Source organism: Streptopelia decaocto (assembly GCF_964273445.1).
Source record: "Streptopelia decaocto genome assembly, chromosome: 2".
Lineage (NCBI taxonomy): Eukaryota > Metazoa > Chordata > Aves > Columbiformes > Columbidae > Streptopelia > Streptopelia decaocto.
In genome coordinates, this window is record NC_138655.1 from 113559695 (window position 1) to 113585093 (window position 25399).

The window sequence follows — 25399 nt, forward strand, 5'->3', positions numbered from 1 at the left end:
GTTTGTGTTATGCTTTAAGACATTGATCCCACTTTCTAATAAGCCTAACTTTCTCCATTTATGTCAATAACAATGATTTTTACTCTTTTGTTTTCAGACCAAAAAGGCATAAAACACAGTATGTTGCCTACTTACTAAAAAAAAGGGGGGGCTGGGGGGAAGTGGCACCTCTGATTCTGCGTCCAGAACAGCCAGCATAATAGATATGGTTTGGGGCTGATTATCATAAGGAGCGTGAGTTAGATCAAGTTTCTGAGAATCCCTAGCCTTTCCATTAATTTTGATTTATTGATTTTTATGAGCAGGAGCAGTGATAAGCTCAGGCTCTGAGCAGGATCAGAAAGGCCAGTGTGTGTTGAGGGTTATTGCCTTGTTTCGTGCTGTGATTTATACAGCGTAGATACCAGCTGCATTATTCTGCTTGGTGTTATTTCTTCTCATCATTATAGTATTTGATGACTTAAAGACAAGTGCCCTCTGAGAATCTATTCTGTTGTGTCTCTGACATTATTACAGGCTGAAGGTCTGATTATTGGAAGTGCTGAGCCCTTGCAGCTCCAGTGGAATTAATGGAAGCTGAAGGTGCTCTGAAAATCACGCCTGAGGCATTTTATTCTTTTAAAGGGATTGAGTCGTGCCTTATAAATATAGGTGTCTGCTTTGACTAATGGAGTTTATTTGATTAGAATGAAACCTGTGCTCCAAAATTAACTCTCGTCCTTGCTACGTAGCTGAGGAGTTGATTAGATCTTCGTAAATCTGATATTAGAATTAAGCTTCAAATTTACAATTAAGCTTCAGAGTTTTGCTTTATAATTGGAATACTGAATGTTGGGAAAGATCAGAATCCCCTTTTCTTTGAGGGCTCAGGTAGTTCTAAGCACAACTCACGTTGCTTTGGCAGAGCTACTGGTGCAGCAGTGGTAACTAAACATGCTGAATGGGTGGCTTTGTGGCTAGAAGAGGTACCAGGACCAAGTGTTTGCAGCTGATGCAAGGGGATCAGCCTGTCTGAGCCTTTCACACTCTCCTGCAGAGAGTCTTAATTCTGATTTATCCAGTTCCACTGAGAGAAAGCAGATGTCAGACAGTGATCCAGCCTAAGGAAAAGGATGATTTATCCTAATGCTTGATAAATCTGCCATTCTTGCAGAGGAGGAAACTTGGCTGAGCAGCAGCAGTTTTATCCTCAAGTGAGGGAAGGTGCTGCTGGATGGGCATGTGAGTGACTGCCGGAAAACTCCAAAGGAGCACTCATGCAGAGGTGAAAGCCAAACCTGAGAGATTTGAGGACTTGGGTACATGCAGAAAGGTTTAGTCAACTTGACTTTTGTTTGCTTTTTAAGAACATTAATATGCAGCCTACCGATGTGGGTGTTCAAGTCATGGAAGCCTTTAAAGATCCTCTCCAGTCCTTTGCTAACACCCCTTCTGTTCCCAGGTTGCTCGGATGTGCCCAGTGGTCAGCATTGCTTCAGCCCTTAGTATTTTAAAAGCCGTTCATCACTCAAGGATACTCACAACAGTCTTGCCAAAATGTAGTTTTCCTTTTTGGGAACATCATTATAGTATTCTTATATTTTTTCCTTCCTTAAAGCAGGTCTTTGATTAAAAAATATATATTTTGGGATTGGTTTGGTTTTTCTTTAGTTGTTTTTTTTTTTTCCTTGGGTTGGTTGGTTGGTTTGTTTTTTCTTCTCAGATAAGGGACAGATGACAGAAGATCCATTTCTTTTGTTTCCAGTTATTTTCAAAGAACAAATTTAATCGGTTACATTCTCATCTATGTATCTGTCTAGATTTCTCTGGTTACCACTGTGGTATGTCCATGTACAATATGGTAGATCATCTGCTGTGTCAGCAGAGCTTCACATTTCAGTGTCTACATTTATCCAATACTGTTTTGTGACTGATGGATGGGGCTTGGTGTTTGGTTCTCAGCAGGCAATATGGTACACGCTGTTAGCAGTGGGGAAGGCTGTTCTTTTGATGAGGAGAGTTGTGCTCCTTCCCTGTGTCTTTCTGTCTCAGCCTGAACAACAAAACACTAGTCACAAACAAAACACCCATTGAGAGAATATTCGGGCAAACAGGTAGTTGCTTCCTCTTGTTCTTGCTGCTGGTCTCCTGCAGACAGACTCTATACAATATTTCATTATCTTCAAGACTGTTGACCAAATCTGACTTTTCAAGATAATGTTTTGACATCCTTTACTACTAGAACTGGGATTCTTCTCCGTTACAGTGTCTTCTAAATTTTGTGGTTGATTGTATTTTATGTTTATTTTTTTGAGCTCCTGCCTGTACATGTTTTATTCCACCTTCCTTGTTTTTCTGCTTTTAGCCAGTGAGACCTGCAACGATTTCCATCCCATGTTCTTCACCCACGACAGATCGTTTGAGGAGTTCTTCTGTATCTGCATTCAGCTCCTGAACAAGACATGGAAGGAGATGAGGGCAACTTCAGAGGACTTTAACAAGGCAAGAAAAAGTGTGGGGTGAAAATAACTGGGCAGGATGGTGAAACAAGGCCATGTATTCTTCCCCAGAGGCACAGAGGTTTACTGATCCCACTTCTGCTGAGTGCTGTGGAGTTTTCATCTGTGCAGATTCTCTGCACATCAGAGGATCAGCATTTAGAAAGTGGGATTGGGGGATGGGAGGTGTAAGAGTGGTTCACAGACCTTTTTCCATCACGTTGCTCTGCAGACTGCAAAACTAAAAACCTGGCTTGAGGGAAAATTCTGCCTTTTTATGTTAGCAATATTATGCTGAAGTGCTGCAGCTTCTAAGGTTGTAAATAATGCAAAGAGAGTACTGCAGTGATAGTTCTGTACATTCCTTTCATTTCATATGAGCACTGGAGTGATAAAATATTCAATAGTGGACACAATCCTGACAATGTGCTGTACAGTTTAGCCTGCTAAAACAAAACAAAACAAACCCTCATTATTGAACCCTTTTGGTTGTAAGACAGAGTTCTGAAAGTTTCAACCAATCTCCTGCCTATCAGCAAAGCTATGGAGAAAAGGGCTGTCTGTGTTAAAGGGCCCTAGACATCCTGTTTTAACTGTCTGACTTACCAGGAGGCTGAAATGTATCTTTGGGATTTTGTAAGAATGACAAACTTGTGCTTTTGTGGCCAGCTGGCATCCTTATCTTTGTTGGGATCCTTTGACTAGATCTTGATCCTCTCCCTGAGACTAGAGGTTGGTTACAGAGCTGTTGGTTAAGAACGAAAAGTGAGACTGTTGCACTGTGTCACCAGACTCAGATGTTATGTGAGAGCTAGTAAGAATGATCATGCCTAACTTCTCATTGGAACTACCTGTTACTGGAGTGGTCTAAATGTCCGTTTTCAACTGCAGAACGAAGGTGAATCTTTAGGACACAGTGTGGAATACCCTTTGTTGAGTTCTTTTAGGTGAGATAGTTGCCGGTCGTACCAGAGCCCTGGCAAAAGAGAGGAGGGAAGCCCAGAACGTGTGCTGTTAGCTAGATGACTTAGAGTCTTGTTCTTTCACAGAATTTCTGACATGCTTCTCTTACCTAATGGTCCAGGAGTGCAGAAGGAGCAATAGCAAGGTCACTGAACAGTGTAGAAACCTAAAATCAAGGGCTTAAAAAGGCAACAACATTTTAAAGACTACTACTAATATGTGGTTGTTTTTAAAAACATGTATTAACTGCCTATTACTTACAGGCCTTCTGTTTTGTTAGAAGAAGTATTTGTGTACATAATTCCCACAACTTGAGTTGGAATATTATTAGTAGTCATAGGGGATTCAGGAAATAATACCCTTGTTTCTGGTAACAGCCCCGTTCACCCTAAAAAGAAAACATTTACTTTTCAGTGCTAGACATTGCTATGGAGCTTCATGGAAGATCAAGTAGTTTCTTCTCTGGTCTGACTAGTTTGTGTTTTCTGTTGCTGAAAATCCTGTGACTTCACCCAGCAGCTCTTGCAGGTTCATCAAGGTGGGCAATGGGTCCTACAGCATGTATCATTGAAAACATAGGTGATTTTCAACTTCATGAGGCAAATCTGAAAAATTTGCCATCGTGCTACCAGGAATTGTCTCTGGTGATCGCACTGTTGTGCATGAGAGATGAACCCAGGATCTTTGCCTGCAGAAATCACTCTTGATTTTGTACCTGTTTTTGTAAAAAGGAGGGAATACTAAACTGTTCCAACTCTCATTTCTAACAGCTCAGTAATTGTGCTCTGCTTATCTAAATCCTTTCTTTTAGTCATAAGGAGATTTTTGTGCTCTTATCCACTGCAGTTGGCATGTGGTGGTGATGTGCATTACTCAGCTGATAAATGTCTGAAGGGGGATCTGTGAGTGAAGCAAACTGTGTTGTTGTGTGGGCTTGTGAAGCACTTCTGGATTTGTGGGGGATGATACATTATATAGTGGTACTCAAGGTTTACCCATCTGGTTGGTGGATGACAGCTGCCAGTGCTGATGGCTTTACCAAACTGAACAACACCATTTTAAATCCCTACCTGGTAAGAGACTTTGGTGATTGCAGCATGTTAGTACTCTTTCTGCATCTTTCCTCTGTTCAAAGGGTACTTATTTCTTTTGAAAGAAAAGTTACTTTTGACAATTTGGCAGACGAAGGCCACGTGGACCCAGGGAACATTCACCCCCTACTTCCGGGACTGAAGAGGAAGAAGCAGGTCTCACAAGATGCAATAGCTTAGTTACTGTGGAAAAAATTATCTTTCATCCTCTCTTTGTGTTACTATTTTTTGGTTTCAATAACTTGTCATGGTAATGGATGGAACACCACTTTGCTACAGTTTACTACCCACCTGGCTGATGGCATCATTAATTTTCTTCCTTCTTCCCTTCCTCCCCCAAAATCTCTCAGTATATTGGCTGGTAGGTCTTGAGACATGGAGATTCTGCTAAGAAGCAAATCCACTTGCTTTGATCTTTAGTCATAATTGAAGAAACTGAGCTTTTTGTTTAATTTTAAACTTTTGATTAATCACAATAGCTTGTACACTGAGGGGCCGTAGGAGGTCTGCGTGCACTTATAGAGATTTATGTCCTCCTCTCCTGCATTGGAGAATGATAGGTGCTGAAAGAAGTGAAGTGATTGAATACTTCCCCTCAGGTTTCACTGCCGATTCTCAAGGGTTTTTTAAGCATTAAATTAAAACTTCATTTTGATGACAAAATGGCATACTGTGTTATCGTGTTTCCTCAGTTCATGTTGTGGAGATTTCATATAGGTTTGTTCATTTTTAAAGCTTAAAAACAGAAAACAAACAACAAAACAAAAAGAACCAAACCAAAACAAAAACCAAACAAAACAAAACCAACCAACCAACTAAACAAAAAAACACCAAAACCCAGCACTTTTCTCATAGTTGGAAGGATTTTATGGTGTTTTAGTGAAGCATTTGTGATCGCATGATTTGTCTCTCTGATTTTTATTCGTTAAAACAGACACCTTTTGTCAACTCTTACATTATAAAAAACTCCTTGCATCTCTATGGTGATAGTATGATACTGTCAGACCTAAAACCTTTTTTACAGTCTCTCAATATACTGGTAGATGTCTGAATAGAATAATTCAGTCAGGCAGCTAAGCTTTTATTATGCCTTTACAACATTTTAAGACATACATAATTCATGTCTGGTGAGTGTTCTAGAGAAATTAAGATGCAGTTGGATAGCTAGACATGCAAGTGGCAACAATTCCATTTGAAACCTTTTTGTTTTTCTTTGATCCTACAGATGATCAAAGGACGCTTCACAAACTCTGTCCTTCGCAGTCATTTGTGAGCAGACAGCATGGTTTATGACTTTGAAAATATAATCTTGTCTCTTATAATCTTGAAAATATAATCTCTTGTCTTGTAATGCTTTACATAATTCTATGTGTTTTGTTGCAGCAGAAGAAAGCATTGAGTATTGATCTTTGGAGTCGATGCTGACTGTAAGACAGCTGGGCTGAGTTATCTCACACTCCAGCATCTAGAAACCTTTATCACCAGCGTGTCCATTTAAATAGGTGCCCATCAGTCAGTTTTCCGTCACATAGGGACCAACTACCTACACTCTGCTCAGGGTAATCAGGCCCTGCTGCCATACAGACTAAGATGTACTTAAATTGGGGCTTTTTTGTTTATTTTTATCATGATAGTAGGTGGAATTCAAGGTAACTGCCCCACTGTAAAATTTCTTCTGTGGGGCTAAATGAAAGCGTAGTCCCAGTGGAAATTTTTTTAATTGATCCTCACTAGGTGTACTTAAGTAAATGTACCTCTGTTGCCCCAATGCAGATTTACATTGAGATTGCTATCTTGCTATCTTTTAAAATATATTATTTCTCATGAGACAAGGAGACCGCAGACAGGACATTATGTAGGGAATAAGATTATCCTTTTACCTCTGTTCGCCAGGGATTTCCGTCTGCTACTTTTTGTACATGTGAAGTTCAAATGCTAATAGGAAGAAGGGTGAGCAAATGGATTCTTTTGATTGCAGGGCCAGCCATGGCTTGTCTTATTAGACCTGCAGAACAATGTGAACAGTTTGCTAATTCTGTGCCTAGTGTAGTGCCATCTTAAAAAAATTAAAAATGAATAAAAAAAATAATAATAATACTTCCAGCCCCAGTGTGCAAGGAAAAAGGTAAAATTATTTGATTCACTGGCCATGATTTTGAAGCTGCTTTGTAGCGAATGGGCAAAATGATGGCTGCTCTTAGGTATTTAGATGGCCAAAAATGGCTAGTCATAACAAGACACAGATTGTCATTTCAACATGGCTAAAGTTAAGCAGGGGATACCAAAACTGGAAAACTTTCTAAGTCATGTGGTGTATGGTGCTTGAAATCAAAATCTATTACATTCACTGAAATTACAGTTTTAAGGGGTAGGAAAATGGGATGAGGTTGGCTAATGATGCTACCAATGCATTTTTCTCATTACTGATAACTCAATTAATTTTGTCTGCTGGCCATGTGTTCAAGATCATCATAGTATAAAACACTAGCTTTTAAATGTTCTGTGAAAATTTATTTTGTAATAAGAAAAACATTATCAGAAAACCCCCAAAACCTCTGGTTTCAACATTTTGATAATGCTAGCATTTATTTCACAGTGGCAGACCTGGGTGCCGTGCACAACTGTATTTGTGGTGTTTGGTTATTTCAGCAGCACACCAAGCCACAGCACTGAATCCTTGTGCAGGAGTGGGGTCTGCTCAGCAAGACGATAATATATGTCACTGACAGGTATACACATAACAAACTGTCTTGTGTGGTAATCAGTGGAGTAGACATTGTTCACAGTGGCAGCAGATGCAAACAAGAAATGCCCTACTTGAGTCCTGTAATTAAATACCAAAGCAAACACTGAGGCATTTGATAACCACAGAAGATGTTTATTGCTCATGCTCAGACCCTGTGAACATTTTTCTTTGCGCTGTGACAAGATAACAGGAAAGGTAACCAAGCATAACATAAAAATGAAAAATACCATTTCCTTGCTCGATGGCGGCTTGGAAATGCCATGCCACAGGTTTCTCAGCTTCTCTAGTGTTGTCATGCTTTCAGCAGCTGTATGATGAATAATTGTGCAAGGCTGCGTTCAAAATATGACTAAGTGTTCAAGGGCAGGCTTTAAAAGAGTGTACTTGTGTGAGCGGTGTTTTGTATGGGAATGCGTCATTGGCCAGCACCACCAACAGATAATGCGAGTTACCAGTAAGGAAGCAAAGGTATAGAGGGTCATTTGGAAAGGGTCAGAGCAGCAACGTAACAGAGGAGCTGTCACTGCCTTTGCTGGGCCCTCTGCAAATCGAGGAGACTCCAGAAGCAGAATGTGCACAGATCCTGTCCGAAATGTCCCCCAGGCTGCATCCTGGTTGTCCTAGTGCCAGTCCTTGCCATGGCAGCTCTGGGCCTGGCCTGGAACGGGCAGGGCTTTACCGCACACCTGAAGGAGAAGCAGGTTTCCTAGCATGCTCAAGTGATCCCCTCTAGTGGCACTAACAATATTCTGCACTTTTCTGCTTGTTGCAGAGTTGGCTGAGTCTTGATAAACCCCTTTTTACAGGAAGGAGGCAGAGGCACCTAGAGCTCAAGTGCTTTGGCGGTAAAGCAGCAGTGGGGCCAAAAGCAGAACTGGGACATCTGGCCCTTTGCTTCAGCATCCTCCATCACCCTGTCACAGCTGCAGCAGCAGCCCCAGCCCTGAAAGTGGTGCTTTCCTCTGTGTCTCTGCTTTTCTTTCCCACCCCCTCAGAGGGATGCTTGCAGGAGGATGGCAAATGATAGCTCCAGGAGCATGAAAGAACTATTACCTCAAACAGGAAAAAAGATGATTCAAACAAACTTGAAAGTAGAATTCTTTGGCCAGTCCGTAAATCTGTCTGTCCCTTGCTTTTCCTTTCAATGATGAGGAGGGAAAGGGATGATAAATAGCTCTTCAGAGATGCTCTCCAAAGCATTTATTGTTTTCTTATGGGTGTTTTTTCACCAGATGAGTTTAGGTTCTTTTGAGATAAGCTTTGAAAGGCTGTTCTGTTTGCATTTTACCTGTGGGAAACGCCAGGATAGTGGAATGATTGCCCCTCTCTGTTAGCTTTATTGCGCATTCCCTTGGCAGTGCTTTGTTTATATCAGTCAGGGATACCACAAATAAATTATTCTCACATAGACTGAATTCAGTATTCCCCAGGCTTAGGCAGATTAGCACAAATTAAATTCCACATTTTCACACCTGAGACCATTAGCACATTATTAACTTTTATTGGAAGCAGATAATTTCTATAAATATATTGTATCATTAATTGTGTAATGCATGAATTTATGAAAAAGTATAGCAATTAACATTTTGCAAATCTGCTGCGTAGCTTATACAGAAAATGTGGCTTTTTTAATTGAAGAATCACCCTCCAAATACAATGGGAATCTCCTAGAAGAGCATAACTGGGTGCAGGAAGGTTGTCAGCTCTGTTCCATTAGGAACCATTTCCTCAAGAAAGACCTGTTTTAAGCAGTGCAATTTAATGCAATGTAGGGAGACCCTGTTTAAGACCTTTCTCTGGCATTTGTTCATTGTTCCCTCTATGCTTTTTGTAGCCTGGATATTGCAAGTTTATTCCTGCATTGGCTGCTCACTTGGGAATGGCTCTGTTCAGTCTTGTCTGTCTCTGTGCATTTATCTACACCTGTCAGATCTCCAAATGTGTCCCACTGCATTTGTCAAAGCCAGTTTATTACTCATCTGCTGCTTCTGGCTGCAAGAACCTGAGGAGGAGTGTTTAAGACTCTTAAGAAGTTGGTCTTCCACTTACTGAGGCATCAGTCTGTAAAAATCAGATCTAAATTTAAATATTCATACCCCAAAGGTTGGGACCGTCAAGCTCAAATGAACTGGAGTATTGCATTTTAAAATCTATTTGATTGTTTCCTTTTGAAAATTTTTCAACCTTAAATAGCATTGTCAAGAATGCAAATACATTTAAAAAAAAAAAAAAAAGTGAAATTTAAGTACTTAGACTGGATAATGAAACAGTAAGGAGCAGTATTTGCCCATCCTCTGTACTTTGTAGCTTAAGAACTACTTTTCTAGTTCAAAGATATTTTTTTTTTTCATTAAAAATACTATCTCTACTATTTTCTGTCTTTACCAGAAGGCTTCAAAAATCTTTAGTAGCAGGGTCACATCTAGTTATTATCTAGTTATTATCCTAGCTGAACTATCCTTCTCCAGTGATCACATATGTAATGATTTCATGGAGGTCATAGGCTTAAAAGGAAAAGCATTTTAAAGCTGAAATTCTGCCTGATTCTGCCTAGCGTATGCCAGTATGGGTACACTAACAAAGAGGTGAATTCTTCAAGCAAAAAGCAAGGAAAGGAAGGGGTGTCTCGACAAAACATCTGTTACTTAAAAAAAACCCACAAAACAATATAGTATTTTAGTATAATCCATTCCTTGGTCAGAAACTTGTTTGTCTTATCCTTTCCCCAGTGATGAAAGTCGCTGTCGGTTTCAGCAGTGAAATCTCTTCTTTGTGAAAAACCCAGCCGTCATTGGCAGAGAGGATTTTATCCCCCAGATTTCTAATGAAGTCAGTGTGTTACTGTAGAATGCTTACGGGTCTGCTTAACACCCTGGAGATGGCAATTTTTACAACTGTTGGTTCTTCATATTTTCAAAGTGCTCTTCATTTTCATCTCTGTGGGTGCTGATCAAACCAATAAACATCTTGGCCTTCAAAAAGATGATTGAGTGGAAAGCCTGATAACCAGAGGAGAAACACTGAGTGTAGGTTATCTGTGCTAACTGCTTTTTTTGTACTCTGTAGAAACCTTTTGCACTGGGAAAGAATTCCTGGCTTGCATATAGAGTGTGCTGGTTGCTGAGGGAAATGATATGACCTAACTGGAACTGTCACCAAAACAGCTTATTTTGTGATATCGCCCCTGTCATTCCTGTCTTAAAGTGTGCATAATAATCAGATCCTGGGAACCACCCGTGTCTCTGTGTTTTTATTTCTTCTTTCTAGGATATGTGTTTGTAGTACAGTTAAATCAGAGGTGCATGGCATATGGGTTTTTGCTGCATGAATTGCTGCTGATGTGAATGTCAGTGGGCATATAATACCAGATTTTCATTTTGTGAATCACAATGCATGGAATTCAGCCCGAGAGCTCCCCAGACTATAGACCTTATTATAGGCAAATAAAAAAGGGAAAGAAGGGTGGTGGGGGGAGGTGATGTCTTAGAGATTTTGTTTCAGTTGAAATGAGGTTATCCTGATGAATGATGCAGCTGACAATGAGATTTTTATAGCCTCTCTTAGAGTAGCAGAAGAGCTCGTGTTATTGTTGGTTCACTTTAAGTAACTGTAATCTAAATAGCACCGTGGTTGAAAAGAGCAGCAGAAATCTTTCATACGTGTCTCCTAAGCAAAGCCAGGACGCTTTGTTGTGTTTATCTCATCTGTCCTTATACAAATGTCCTTCATTGTTTGTAATCTACATCTCGCGTATTGTCTTGGTGGAATACGTCAGTCACCGTTAAAAAGGCATTTGCCAGTCACTCACTGCTGCTGCCTGTCTCTATTTTTAGCACATGAGGTAACTGCCCGGCATCTGCCAAAAACAATCCTGTTACCCAGTGCACCCGTGTAAATGGAGACCGGCAGGGAGAGGGAGAGACGATACGTGGGTGAGGAGGGGCTCTCCCCTTCCTTACTTCACACACAGCAGCTGTTTCACACCGTGTCTGCACTGTGTACACGGGGACAACACAGGCACCTGCCTCTGTGGCCTTTCCCTGGGTCACCTTGGGCACCCATGGTAGGGCAGCTATGGCAGATTTAGTGTTGCACGGGCTGTGTGAAGCTTTCGCAAGTGATGATCACAGGTTAAAATGGGCCCTGGTGTACAAACATCAACGTTCACAGAGGCTGGATGAGTGGGAAGGCGGAGGAGGGTGGGAGGTGAGGGATTTAGCGTGTACTTTCTGAAGGAAGTGTCAGGTTTTGGCTTGAGACCAGAGCAAGGGCAGTTGTTACTTGGGAATTATAGTGAAGCTGAGATGTGTAACTTGGGTTCTGAACCTTCTCCATTGAGAGCAAAATAGCTTACTGAAGGATGGAAAGTGTTGTGTGTGCCTCTGAAAGTGATAAGGCCTTTTTTTTTTTTTTTTTTCTCTTTCACCTCTACACTGTCTATTTCAATAGCCATATGAAAAATGTTGTGGATTTATTAATGACCAAAAGATAATTTAAACCCTATCAGGCTCCCTCCCAGATCCTCAAGGTACTATTATATGTTGGTCATGACAATCAGAGAAGCAAGGCCCTCAGTAATACTTATGAAAGATGGAAGCTGAGGAATATCAGCTTATAAGTTGAGTGCAGGAGTGGAAAGAGATTTCATAGCATGTAAGTATTTTATCCCAAACACCAGAGACAGGTGAAGAAACTAAGACCAAATTCTTTGTTAGAATCCTTGAAAAATACATTAGTGCAGCTGATTGAAGATCTTGCCATATCAGTTGAAGATACTCATACTAGGACCATGAAAATTAAATGCTCAAGAACCATCCTTGCATCAAGAATGTCAGGACTGAGTCTGTAAGAGTGAAAGCATCTGGGGAAATAGCTTACACATGCTTCGAATTTTTTGGTAACTCTTCTCTCCAGAGATGTATCTTCATATTTCAAGCATCAGTTTTCTGTCTTGAGGAAACGGGCTGATCTTTGTTGTGTTGCTGATACGGAAACATCAGCAGCAAGAACTTGAAAATTGCAGTTGTATCCATTTTGCTTGAATATTAAAAACTGCCTAGAACTTTTTGTTATACTTAACTAAGAGTCCAAAGGAAACTACAGATCTCATTGTATCATTGTTACACTGTCAGCTTCTTCAGAAGCAATTGATCAGACCTTCATAGGGAAACTAACATCTCAAAAGTCACCAAGTAGAAAAATTGAACATCCTTCTTTTGTGAGATGAAGGATGTAATATCATAGCTGTTGAAATTTTCAGATTCCTTCCAAAACTTCTTTTTTAAGGCCTGTATATGTTTTTTTTTAAAAAGCACATGTAAGAACTAGTGACTGGATGTAGAAATCTTGCTGGATTTCTCTCTCTATTCTAAGTGAAGTTTCTCTAGCCTCTCTCCCTGTTTAATACTCAGATCTCCAAAAGGATTTGTGCCCTCAGTGTTCCCTTCTGCCTGTCACCTTTCCTTGGAGCAACAGCATCGCTCATACAGTGCTTCCACCTGTCTTATGGAGGGTGTTAATGACTCTTCTCACTTTCTGTAGTTGGAATACCTGCTGGCTACCTTGCACAGCCACGTCTCCTGTCAAGAGATCGGAAAGGACCTTTTGAGGTCCTAGAATATTGGAAGTCAGTTTGTGAAGCCAGGATGGAGGTTACTGGCAATGAGGTGTTTTCAGCAGTGGTAGAAACCTGAAAGATACTGCTGAAGTTTTAAAGTAAAAATTACATCCATAGACCTGTTTCGTATTCCCAAAAATATAGCTATATGGACAAAAAAAGTCTTCCCTCACTAGCAATGGAGTAAATACAACATTTTAATAAGGATGGCACAGAACTGGATCTTATTTTATCTAGCCTAATTCTGCATACAGTGGACTCCAAAGTTTATTTTACTTAGAGAAAAGACCTATCTCCACCAATCTGGGAGATAAACCTCAGCTAGAAAGTACTGAATGTGTGCAATGGCTTCAGTTATATACGTGGCCTAAAGGGCCCTTCACTGTGTATAATCTTTTAAGGTAACAGCTAAAGCAGAGTCTTTAAACTGGTGGTTCTACTTAGGGAGAAAAGAAAGAAAATCTCTCCATAAAACTTATTTGGCTTTGCATGGGTTAGGCGATTTTTATTGCCGTGTTGCTTTTAAGCTCCAGAGAACAGGATGTTTCATAGCTGCTCAATTTGCTTTAGTTATTATCATTTTAAAGAATTTGATGATTCTAATTTCCTTCTCTATACCTCTTGATTTTAGTATTAGAGTAACACTTCAGTATCTAGTATTGATTTTTCTCATGGCCAGGGCTTCAATATTAATTTCTGCACCACAGCAAGCTGAGAATGGGTGATTGCCAATGCAAACTAAGGACTCAGAAAGACTAATTTCATGTTTTAGAAATACAATTGCAGTTGTTTGCTTGCAGGATGGTCGCTGTGCTGATGAGTCAGCAGTGTGCCCATGTGTGATGTGGACATAACTGTGTGCTGGGGTATGTTAGCCAAAGCATAACTAGCAGGTCAATGGAAGGGATTATTCCCTCGAACTTGGCACTTGTGAGGTGGCAGCTGCACGACTGTGTCCAGTTTTGTGCCCCAGCAATGGGGAGAGATTGATGCAATGGAGCAGAGGGCCACCAAGGTGATTAAGGGGGCTAGAGCACATGGCATTCAAGGGGAATGTGAAGGAACTAGATTTGTTCATCCTGGAAAAGGCTGGGCGAAGGAGGGTGGATCTAGTTATATCTTCTTCCACTCTCTGAACAAGAAGCTGTAGGGAAGATGCATACCCTTCTCAGGAGTACACAGTGAAAGAGGAAAAGACAAGTTCCAGTGAAGGAAACTAGTAGGACATAAGGATAAAATATTCTCAATTACTGATACTGGTGGAGCACTGCAACAGGTTGCACAGAGGGATTATGCATCTTCATCCTTGAAGAGACTCAAAACTTGCCCACACAAAGCCCCAAACAACGTGACTTGAGCTTAAGGTTAGCTCTGCTGTGTCTGCTGGACTTGATGATGCCTAGAGTTTTCCAGCAATCTGAATTATTCTAGAGTTTTATGTGTAAAAACTACTTTCTTATCCAGTATGGAACAGGCAGAAATAGTAATTTGTATCATTAACCATTATTGAGACAAACACAGATGCAGCATCAACCAATCTCATAATTTTTTTCAAATGTCAAAGAAAGTGCAAAAGATCCTTGTGGTGGAGCCAGTAGTCACTTTTAAGAAGACAGGCTTTCCCCATTAACTTCAGTGACCCCTTTAAAGCAGTTTTAACTTGTCTTAGCTCTGACAGCTAAACTGTTGTTACTCAAGAATATTCAAGCTCTTTCAGAAATGCGAGGTCAAAAGCATTTCCTCAAAATTTTCTTGCTATTATTTAGGTTAAGTGTGTTTTACTAAATATTTACCACTGGCTACTAGTGCAGCTCTGCTGACGTGGCAACTTGTCTAACCACATTGACTTATTAGTGTGTTTGATCCCTAACGCTTAAAGCAGGCAGTGTGTTTAGCAATTGCAGAGCAATGTTTGGCTACTAGCTGATTGGTTTTGGGTTGTTTGTTGTTTTGTGGCTGTTGTTTGTTTGGGGTTTTTTGTTTATTTTGGTGGGGTTTTGTTTGTTTAAGTGCTTGTCTTGTACACAATCCTCCGCTTTAGCTAAAGCCCATTGCTTACAGGTTCTAGCTCCATGCGCAAGTTGTGACTCCACCATCTGGGGAAGTTTCAGGTATTTCTTTTAAGCGCCTATTTCTGACCAAAGGAAATCACCATTTAAACCAACAGAACACAGAGAAAGTAAAAAAAAAAGGAGAAAGGAAAGATGACATTAACTTGTTTTTACTTGGATAACAAGAATACATAAATGATGTCTTGCTGCATGTTGCCTGGAAAATTACTGGTAGAGATGGGGACTTAGCCCCCAGCTCCTTTGTCAGTGCTTTAGTGACAGGACAACCCTGTCTTGGTTTCTTTTCTCATGTCCTGATGCACAATTTGTTTGCAAGGAGATGTATTTTTTTTTTCATTGTGGAAGCACCTTCCACATTTAAGCAAAATATTTCCCCTTTGTTTACAGCCCTTAAAGGTTAAAGTAATGAAGTGGTTAGATGCAGTATTTGCTGCATTTTTTATGCAAAGGGCTGTAATGAAAATGTGTTGCAATTTGGGACAGTAATGAAAAGGATGAGGAAAAAAATGAAGAGATGGCATTCACACTGTCTTTCTGTGCACCACTTCTCATGCACAGCGTTAGTAAGCAGCAAAAATTAAAAAGCAATAATCAGAGAACCAGAGCTGTCAGAAATTAAAACACTCTCTCTTTTCAAATGATCAGGAAGAAAATAGTAATAAATGACAAATTTAATAATCCACTGGTATTTATCAGTATGTGTGTATGTGAGCACAGCATACGCAATGCTCGCTGTGATTACCAAGGCAAACGAGGACAAGCTGTGTTCACGGCAAGCCCAGCACTGCAGCTGCCTTTGGGTGGGTGGGATTCTGTGGCTGCCACAGATGCCGCAGATGCTCTGTGTTGGGTAGAAGATCCGCATGTGAGTCTGGGACCGTGAATGCAGAGACCTGTACACTCACGTTGCCTGGCTCCAGTACGAGCAGCGGTGCTGTTGTTGCCGAGGAGAGACTACGCGCCAAAAAAGTTCCCTGCTGTCCCGATGTGAAAATTAGTTTCAGGCTAACACAGAGATATTGAGCACTGCTAGACAGGGCACCATCTCAGGGGTGGAAGGCAGCAAGACCTCACTGTGGGCTGCAGCTCTGAGAGAAGAGTTGTCTACAGTGACAACTGTATCAAAAAAAGAATGATACTGAAAGCTTTGCATGCTGCAGAGCAAAGCTATTCTGATTAAGCTGATTCTTCTGTAGCCCTTTTATTTTAAAATTATCAAGATACCAGCGAATCACTTCTTTCTGTTTTTCCAAATGAAACAAAGTGCTATTTAGAAAAAAAAAAAAAATGCTGTTAAAAATATGTTCAGGACTCCGAGGAAGAAAGGCAGGCAAAAAAATCGTGCAAGCACCATTAAGCTGTGGAAATTTTCCTTGGACAAGTTGCAGTACCTTTTCAAAGCAGCATATGGGGTTTATTCTGGTGACTCTAATTTTAACATGAATGGGAGTCACGTGGAATACTCCTAGCATACTGCTTTGAAAATATATCCCTGCATGATTAAGGAAGACTGAAATCTTTTTAAGCCTCTATCTTTATTTATTTTTTTTTAAACCAGTTCTGAAATGTTTTTAAAGGAAAGCATTAATGGAATGAAAATGGTCCAACTCTGAATACAGCCGTAATGTAACAGGTAGAAATACTACTGGGTTAGCATTATACATGTTTTTGTGCTGCAGAGGCTGAGGAGTGAAGGGAGAAGAAAACTTGGAGTTTGTACTCACGGATGCAATTGCTTCTGCATTGCTTGACCTTTATAAATTTGTCTCTTGACTAGGAAGATGAAATAATCGTTCCACTTACCAGGTGCAAAGCGCAGAGTTCAATGAAGAGAGCGAGCACGAGGCTCTGAGATGGCAAGCATGGCCGTGCTGCAGTATTGACAGCATCTTTAGCTCATGGATGATTGGGACTGAAGAAATATGTACTCTGAAGATCGATTAGAGAGAGACTCATTAGTGAGAAGGAAGTTCTGAGCAGATGCAACAGCCCTGACAAAATGAGCCGGAACACTGATAGATCTGGGCCTGGTGTGTGGGCTGAATGTGAAGCAGGGTTGCTGGAGGGAGGTTCAGAGAGTCCTTTCTGACAGCCGGTCCTTCCTACCCATCTTCAGAGAAAACAGTCTTCACAGTTTCTTGAAATGTTTTGAAAAAGATAACACAGAGAATGTCCATAAAATGTCCATCCACATTGATGAATACAGACATGAACATGGTGAGAAGTATGGACATTAATTTGGTGTCCTTCCAAAGACGCAAAGAAAGAGGGAAAAAGTTAATTTTCCAATACTTTTTCTTTTTTTCAACTGAGAATGTAAGGTTTATTTTTATAACTTTCATTTTGTGTGGGCTGCTATTTCAGTGCTCAAAGATATCCTCTGATTGTTTGCAATTTCTTATTGCCTATCATACTAATATTTATCTATCTATCACAGAGACACACACCAAAAGAAGTTGCCTGCCTTTTCTCCTTCACACAAAATCTTCACCAGTGATATGTTACATGGGGATGCTGGGCTCACCTGTCCTTCATATCTGTTGACCTTCAGAGTGAGGTGTTAATGTGATTTGCTGGGGTTTCTCCAGTTGTTCCAACATGGTTGCCATTTTCCAGACTTAAACATGAGATGCAACAGGCAGCATAAAGGAAAGAGTATTTATGTCAGCCTTATTCAAGCAAGAGACTTCATTTAAGCAAGCCTATTTATAAAGCGAGGTTATTTATACTGCCTTTGGCTGTGAATGGGCGTGTGTGGGCATGCTTCTGTTGTGCATGCGCCACGTGTTTGGGTATGTATATTTGGCTGCACATTTCCATGTGCATGGATTGAAAAAAGTGTCTCTCTTTGAGAAGGGGATGTTTAAAAAGCCCAGCTTAACCTAAGGTGGCTCGGAAGCCCATGGAAACAGAGCGCTGCCAGAGACTGGGACAGAAAAGGAGTGTTAGTAGCTCATTTTATGTGCTCCAGATTGCCCTCTGAGAGTATGGAGGGTGTTGCTCTTTCTAGCTAAAGCTAAGTGTCTACTTGGTAAATTGCTCCAATTAGAGAATACCTGCAAAAAAATAACTACATGGTAAACAACCCTAACTGTTCATTCAGCTTACGTGAGCATTAATTTGATTTTCACGCCTGTGTGAGGTGGAAGCAGACAGAGCTAGTTCCTCTCAAAGAGGTTCGTTGTGTGCTTGCTGGACCTGGAGGCAAGACTTGTGTTTTCTGTTCTTCTCATTAGTTGTGGTCTTGGCAATCCCTTTTCTGCACCTCCAGAGCCTTCTGACACTTACCCTACCCTGCAAGCCTGTGATGCAAAAGTGGTGTGAAATGAATGTGATAAACAGGGGATAGGCCCTCATTAACAGCTATTAAAATAACGGTCTAGAGGTCCTTCAACAGCAGCTGGGAAGGTGAACCAAGGCAAAGATAACTCTGTAATTGAGCTGTTTTCAGTACACTCTTTCTAAATATCATCAACCAGCATTGTCACTCTGTTCTTAAAGGTGCATAATCACACTAATACAGTTCCTCTAAAGGCTGCTGTATGCCTGACTGTTACTCTTAAATAACACAGAGCAGAAGCTTTTGAAATTAAACCACACTTGCAGAAAACTGTCCCAAATCAAAACCCTCATTTCGTTTTCCTGAGTGCCCAGGCAAGTATATACAGAGCTTTTATAAATCTAAAGATGTTTGCTAACATCGTCTATTGTGCCAGTCTTAAGGGCCTGTTGGATCAAACTCAAAGTCCCCGTTTCAGGTCTCACGCTGCTAAACCTCTTCCCCATTAGCAAGAGAGAGCAGTTTTGTGTGAACAGATTTAATCTTCCTGTGCAGCAGATGTGCTGACACGTGGACTTCTACAGTCAGTGGGGTAAATAATCTCCTGTTTAAGTAGTTCCTAAGTACCTATTTATGTAATTAACACATTAAAAAAATACTCATGCATCATTAGTTAAATAGTGAACCATGACAGCATCAGAGTAAGTTCAGATACCTGAGATAGATGATTTTTTCCTTCTTTTTGTCCCTCATATTGTTCTTTGGTTTTGTTAAAAGTAGAAAAGTTAAATAAATTATTCTGTTGCCACTTCATATGATCAAGTAGAGATTTAATCAACATCTTCTAGAAGAAGAAAACTGCAATGCACTAATGAATAAGATGGAGGGGAGCATGCGTGCATGTAAAAGAAACAAGACCAGATACGTACATGGTATACTGTGTTTCAGCAGTGTTAGTAGGACACTGTACATTCCTCAGTTCCCATCCTATGGAGACCAGGCATTAAAGAGAAGCCTCAGACTATTTGGATTGCAGATAAATCCAGCTTGTGTTGCTTGTTTGGCAGTATGTGCAAAACACAAGCTGGAGAAGTAACTAAAGGTAGAAGAATATTGCAAGTAAAATGCTGCAGCGATGTGAAATTGTTCAGTCCTGGCCATGTGTGCTCCAAACCAAGTAAGTGAATGAGAGAGGTTTGTTGATACAAAATTATGATACGCATTTGAACGAAGTGGGCAAAGGAGGGAGCAGAGAAATCCCGTCCCCAACTGCAGATGATGAATATGTGATAGATTTGGCAGATAGCACTCATATAGCGTGAATGTAATGGAATTTTTAAAACCCACAAGGTGATTTCTGTGGCCCTTGCAGTTGTGTACTTAAGGAATCTTGAAGTCGATGATGTGTGCTGTAAAACCTTTTTCTGTCTACTGTCTGGATGTATTATAATTGATTTGAAATTCTTCAGTGCCCTCTCATGCTGCATGACTGCCATGTCTGTTTGAAATGGTGAGACTTAAAGGTTGCAGATAGCTGCAGGGGCTTGTGTGTTTTAAGGTTTGGTTGGTTGACTGTTTTTTTTTGTTTATTTTGTTTTTTTGTATGATAGGTATACAAAGACAAACTAACTGTGGTTGTATGTTACACTGCCTGCAAACCTAAATATAATTTGAGGTTGTTTGTCAGATAGCTCTCTGCTGTTTCCATTGTCAAGGTTAGAAATAATTTTCTTTTTTTGTGTGTGTATATCAAAATCTATCCAACTTCAAATCTATTCCATATGACAGAGTAGTCTTCCCCTAAGCAACCCAGTTCCTCTTTCTTCCTTTTTTTACACCAGATTTCTTATGTGTGGTTACAGTGGCTTTCTATTTGTGTGTGTGTGCGTGTGTGTGTGTGGTGGTGGTGTTTTGGTTTTGTTGTTGTTTAGGGTTTGTTGTTGTTGTTTTTATTTGGTTTGAGTTGTATTGTTTGTTGTTGTTTGTTTTGGGGGGTTTTGATTGTTTTGGTTTATTGGTTTGGTTTTTATAGGATGGGGCTATTTTGGTTCTGCATTAAACATGAGGCATTTTAGATCTTCTTGGAGTTAACACTGGAGGTGGAAATGGAGCCTATAGTCATGCTGTCTAGACTAGGAAGTCTCCTTTCACCACGCAGACTACATGTAATCATTTAGCAATAGGAAAACTGAGAAATATTCATGTCGGTTCCTGTAGCCAATTTCAGGATTGTTTGTAGGCTGTCTTTGGCTTAGCTGAAGAACTTCACTTGTCAGAGAAGAAGTATTGCAAATTCAACATCCCTAGGCAGTCATCATCCAGACTGCTTGTTGTCTGTGTCCAAGACTGTTGTATGAAACTCTATAAAGCTCTAATTTCATTTGTGTAAGAGGAGTGGAGATTTTCATTAATGCACCTCTCTGCATCTCGAAGGCTTTTAACATATGTATGCATCCTCAGAAAGGGGCCAACTTGCCTGGTGGTGCAGGAAGAGACTTGAATGCTCCCTGTGCATGGAGGAGAAGGTAATGAATATTGAGTGTGCATATTGGTGCTTTGATGGTGGAAATCAAACCCATCCATGCTTTACAGAATGAATGTAATTCATATAGACCTTACTGGGTGCTGTGGTGGCAGATCTCCTCTGAAGGTCATGTCTAATCTGATTTGCAAAGCTGTGTTCCTGACAGTGTTTTCAGCAGCTTATATATCACTTGGTGTCCCCAGTCTGATAAGCTTTGTGGTTTGTAGTAAGACTGTCTTACGTGGCAACAATGATAGATATCTCTTTATACTGTGGCTCAGTGTTTTCGTTTTAATTTCTGTTTTTTATGTGTTGCTGTCCAAAAACTTATTTTGGATGCAGTAATATTAGAAAAAACAAACAAAAGCCACCAAACATGCTTGTTTGAAATCAAGTGTAGGGGGCTTTTGATAAAGGAGGCGTGTTTTCTGATATTAGGATTTGGGGAAGACCAAACTAAATGTGAAATGTGGCCTTAAAAGTCTCTGAAATATTTGCTTGTATTACCTACAGCCTAGGTCCTAATTGCCACTTTGGGAATATAGATGTGGAAGGGAAATCTGTAGGTATTCCTGGAATAAATGCATAGGTTCCTGATGCAAATCAGCTGCTTCTACCAATGGACTTTTGAAAGTGACGGAAAGTTTTCTGAAAATTTGTTATGGCACTGGAAGAGTTGTGACTGGGAGCCAACCAGCAAGTCTGTATCTTGGGAAGTGTTAGCAGGTTAACCATCTTCCCACTGTAGGTGTCTAGGCTAAAAAAAGTAAAACCCACGATTGGGAAGGATGAGCAAGCATTATATCACCGTTGATTGTTCCTCAGCTCCTACACACAAACAGGTCTTCGCCCATGACAGTGCACCGCCAAGAGCTGCTGTCAGATTGGAAAGTGGCAGCTTCGGTGTGAAGCCTTCCTGAAAATCTTTGATCCTTTGGTTGAACATTATTTTCTTCTGCTGTCTTAGAAGTTTTTTCACAAATCTCATTTATTATATTGCTTTGAAATTGCCTGGATTTCTCTAGCCTTGAATTTTTGATCTCCTTTAAAAGCTTTCTTAGGTATTTGTGCCCTGTCCTGCTTTAGAGTACAACAAAGTTCTTAGTCCGTTTATTCTCACACCACAACTTTGAGAGGAAAAGAAATGCAATTTACAAGGGAGATTAGTAAGAAAAGAAGGTGACAAAGGATGAGGTTTCTTAAAGTTATATCTAACAGCTTGCTGCTGTCAGAAGCAGAGATCTCTGTCACTTCTGTTCCTTTCCTATGACAGGAAAAGACCTTAAAAATTGATCTTCTGAGTTCTTGACTGGTTGCCCTAATCTGGGATGCATCTTGTCCCTGTCAGTGGGTGAAATGCAGATGAAGAGTTTTGGAAACTATGCCAAGGGAATGTTTCTTCAGATGTTTCCAAGTTGCACTGATAATCATTACATTTGCTTGCAGCAGTGCTTTGTTTAACAAAGCACAGCCTAATGGAGAGTTTTGAACTCTCATACAACAGAAAGGAACAATGTATTTGATTAGGAATCTCTCCAATTTAATATTGGCTTAAAAAAAAAAAAAAATCAGTATAGAGAGCCACTAGGAATGTGACAGTTGGTTTTTGTTGTCCAGTAGCATTTGATATATTTATTTATGGTTTGTGTGAGTATTTTAAGCTGAACATATTGACAATACTTCCAGTCCATAAGACATGACAATAACAGCCAGCGAAAGGAACATTGGAACTGCTGAGCCGCTTCATTATTTGCACACAAATTGATGTGGTACTCTCCACACCCTCAGATCACCCTCTCCACTGTGTGATTTAGGTGGAAGCAGGAGTGGGAGAGGGATGGAACTAGACAGATTGCTCTGGGGGCTTTGGGGGTGATTGGTTTGTTTGTTTTCCTGTCAAGACCTGTCAGCAAATCTAGGCTTTTTAGTTAGCCCCTTCTTTCCCCTGAAATGCACATTGACCATCTCTCCACAGTTTAATGTTTCAGAACTAAAAGAACGACCGCAAAAGCCCGCAAGCTTGGGGTGATGCGTATAGTGATGGTGCTGCAGGAAGTAGGAGGTGGTGCTGCTCTAAAGGAAAATGAAAAGCCTGAAAAAGTACAGCATTGCAAGAAGTGAATCCTTATGGCATCCTGAGCCATTAGAAAATCCAGTTCTCTTAAAAGCTCGTTTCCCTGTCAAAAAAGATAATTGAGCGATGGATGTTCTGAAAAAGCCAAATCTCCTAGTGTAGCTCTCTTTTCTTGGCCTTGAGCGCTAGATCAACAGGCTTCAAAGACCTTCCTGGACTCTGGATTAGGCCCACAGAAGGCTGGTAGAAGACATTTAACAAGGAGCGGCCTTTATTATACAGGGAGTATTATACTGGGAATCTGCCTGCAAGACTGTGTCACAATGCTTTTTAAAACGCCACTATTTACAATGCCTAATGCAGAGGATATCTGTTATTAGAGCAATACAGGAATGTGTTTTTTCAGAGGGACCTTCTTTTTTTATTCTTCTTTAAGATAAATAAATGAAAACGTTCATGAAAAAGGAACGTGTCCTTTTTTCCATCTGAAATTCTTCTCTAACACCATTATAATAGTATGTCAGGGTCTCATAGTCTGTCAGGGCTTATCTTTGTAATATAAATGGATACATTTAGGTGTTCTCCCATTCTGCAGTTTCAGTAACAGAAGCATGGAGAGGATGAGAGGTTTTTTTTTCAGGTGTCCCAGAGAAAGTCTGAGGAACAGCCAGAGATCACCCCAAACTGCCGAGTCAGTTTGCTTTATTTCCTCTTGTGACCTAGTCATATCTCCTTTCTTGTCATGTCAGATGGTAGCGCAGAGATTTATACCCACGGTTAACAACCCTTTTGTGCATGTAGTTTTCCTGGTGACATGTTTCATCAAGACCCAGGCAGAATAGGGTCCATCCAGTCTAGAATTAGTTGCCTGCAGACTCAGGTCACCGTCAGTGGGTGCCAGATATAATTTTGGAAGCCCAGATTGCTTAGGAAGTTTCATAGTAGTAGTGTCAGATTTTGACCTCATTTTGGACAGATGCAATTTATGGAACTGAAAAGTGAAATGTAGTATTTTGGTGGCCCATACAGCAGTCTTGCCTTGTTCTGGTCTATTACTCAAACTTGAAATACAAGTAATGTGTATTACTTTGGTACACAGGGAATGTACCTCCTTAGGAAATGCATGCATATGAGTGAATACTTCTTGTGTACATACGTTCATACAAATATGCGTAACGTGATGTGTTTGCACAGGGAGAAAGTCAACGTGTGTACAGCTCTGTCTGCGTGTACTTTCCCAGCGTGTATGAAAAGAGAAAGCAAACTCGCAATCAAATAAGCACCGAGAGCAGGGGAAAAAAAGATGAGATTGCAGTTGATTATGAGCCTGGCAGCAGATGTGCTTCACAAATCCAGCCCGCTGCATCCAGGCTGTTTCCATGGCGATGGAGCGAGTAATTGTGGAGCTCCGGCACGCTCCCCCGCGGCCCCGCTAAGGTGGACGCCGGGTCCCCACCAGCGCTGCCTCGCTCCCTCCGGTCAAGCACCGGCCCCTGTCAAAAACAGGCAGGCGGAGAGGGGGAGACCTGGAGATGGGGAGCTCTGATTTATTTGTTTCCCGCCCCCATCTGATGGTAGGATGCTGAGGGAGCAGCGCTTTTCCTCAGAAACATGGTTTCCCGAGATGCTAAATAAATGGGCAGGAGTTTCCCCGAAAGAGGAGCGGGCTCTGATTGGCTGCCGCGCCCGCCCGTGCCAATCCCAGCCCGACCGGCCCTCGGGTACCGCAACATAAGCAAAGCTACACGCTGGGCACGGGGAGCGGGGCAAAGGTGTGCGGAGGGAAGGGGGGGTCTGCTCCTCTCACATGGCTACGCTGAGGACGGATCTCGTTAGAGAGCTTCGTCGGAGACCATCTGCCGCTCGCGCGCGTTGTGCCTTCCGCAAAAAGCAGCATTAAGTCATTCGCTCGCTGTCGTGTGGGAGGCGAATTTGTCATCGGGAACGATGGAGCTACGGGATCTCTGTAAGTAAATCCGTATACTTTATCCTGCTATTTCAGCCCGGGCACAGATCAATAAATGATGTCGAGGAATGGCAAAAGAGAATTAGAAAAAGCTGCAAATAGCGCAAAGGGTTTCTCGATTTTGTTTCGTGTGTAGCAAGATGTGTTCTTCCTAATGGTTTCAGGCATCAAACAAACTAGTTAGCTGTTTGCATTGCCTCGGGTGGTTGTTTAGTCTAATTAAGACTAGTCTGTTAGGATGCTGTATTCTCTGAGGCATTTCAGAATACCTCTGTGTTTGAAAAGGAAAGAAAACCACATGGAGCAGAATATCGTAGGCACAAAAGTCTGATGTGCCCTTATGTAGTCACCGGCATTTGTAGTGTCAGTATAATAATAACAGGCACGTTATTATTGGTTTGTCAAACACTAGTTCAGACCCCCAGCCAAGAAAACATGAGTTGCTCATCATTCATCGCTGTGCTCAGCACAGAGAATCACTGCTTTTCCTGACCTTTATGGTGTTGGTTTTTTTAAAATTTATTTTTAAATTAATTTCTTCTTTGGAGGAGGCTTTTAAAAATACACATTTAATTCAAAAGCTTTCCTG

The 25399-nt window shown here is 40.9% G+C and overlaps 1 protein-coding gene across 8 annotated transcripts in view; it reads left to right on the forward strand.

The window, feature by feature from the left end:
- The window catches only part of ELMO1 (engulfment and cell motility 1), a 320189-nt gene that overhangs the window by 209128 nt on the left and 85662 nt on the right, over positions 1–25399 (forward strand). For all 8 annotated transcript variants that reach the window (XM_082044344.1, XM_082044349.1, XM_082044343.1 and 5 more), the window contains one exon: positions 2345–2481. In XM_082044344.1, coding sequence (XP_081900470.1) covers positions 2345–2481 — 137 coding nt within the window. The remainder of the gene's footprint in view (positions 1–2344; positions 2482–25399) is intronic.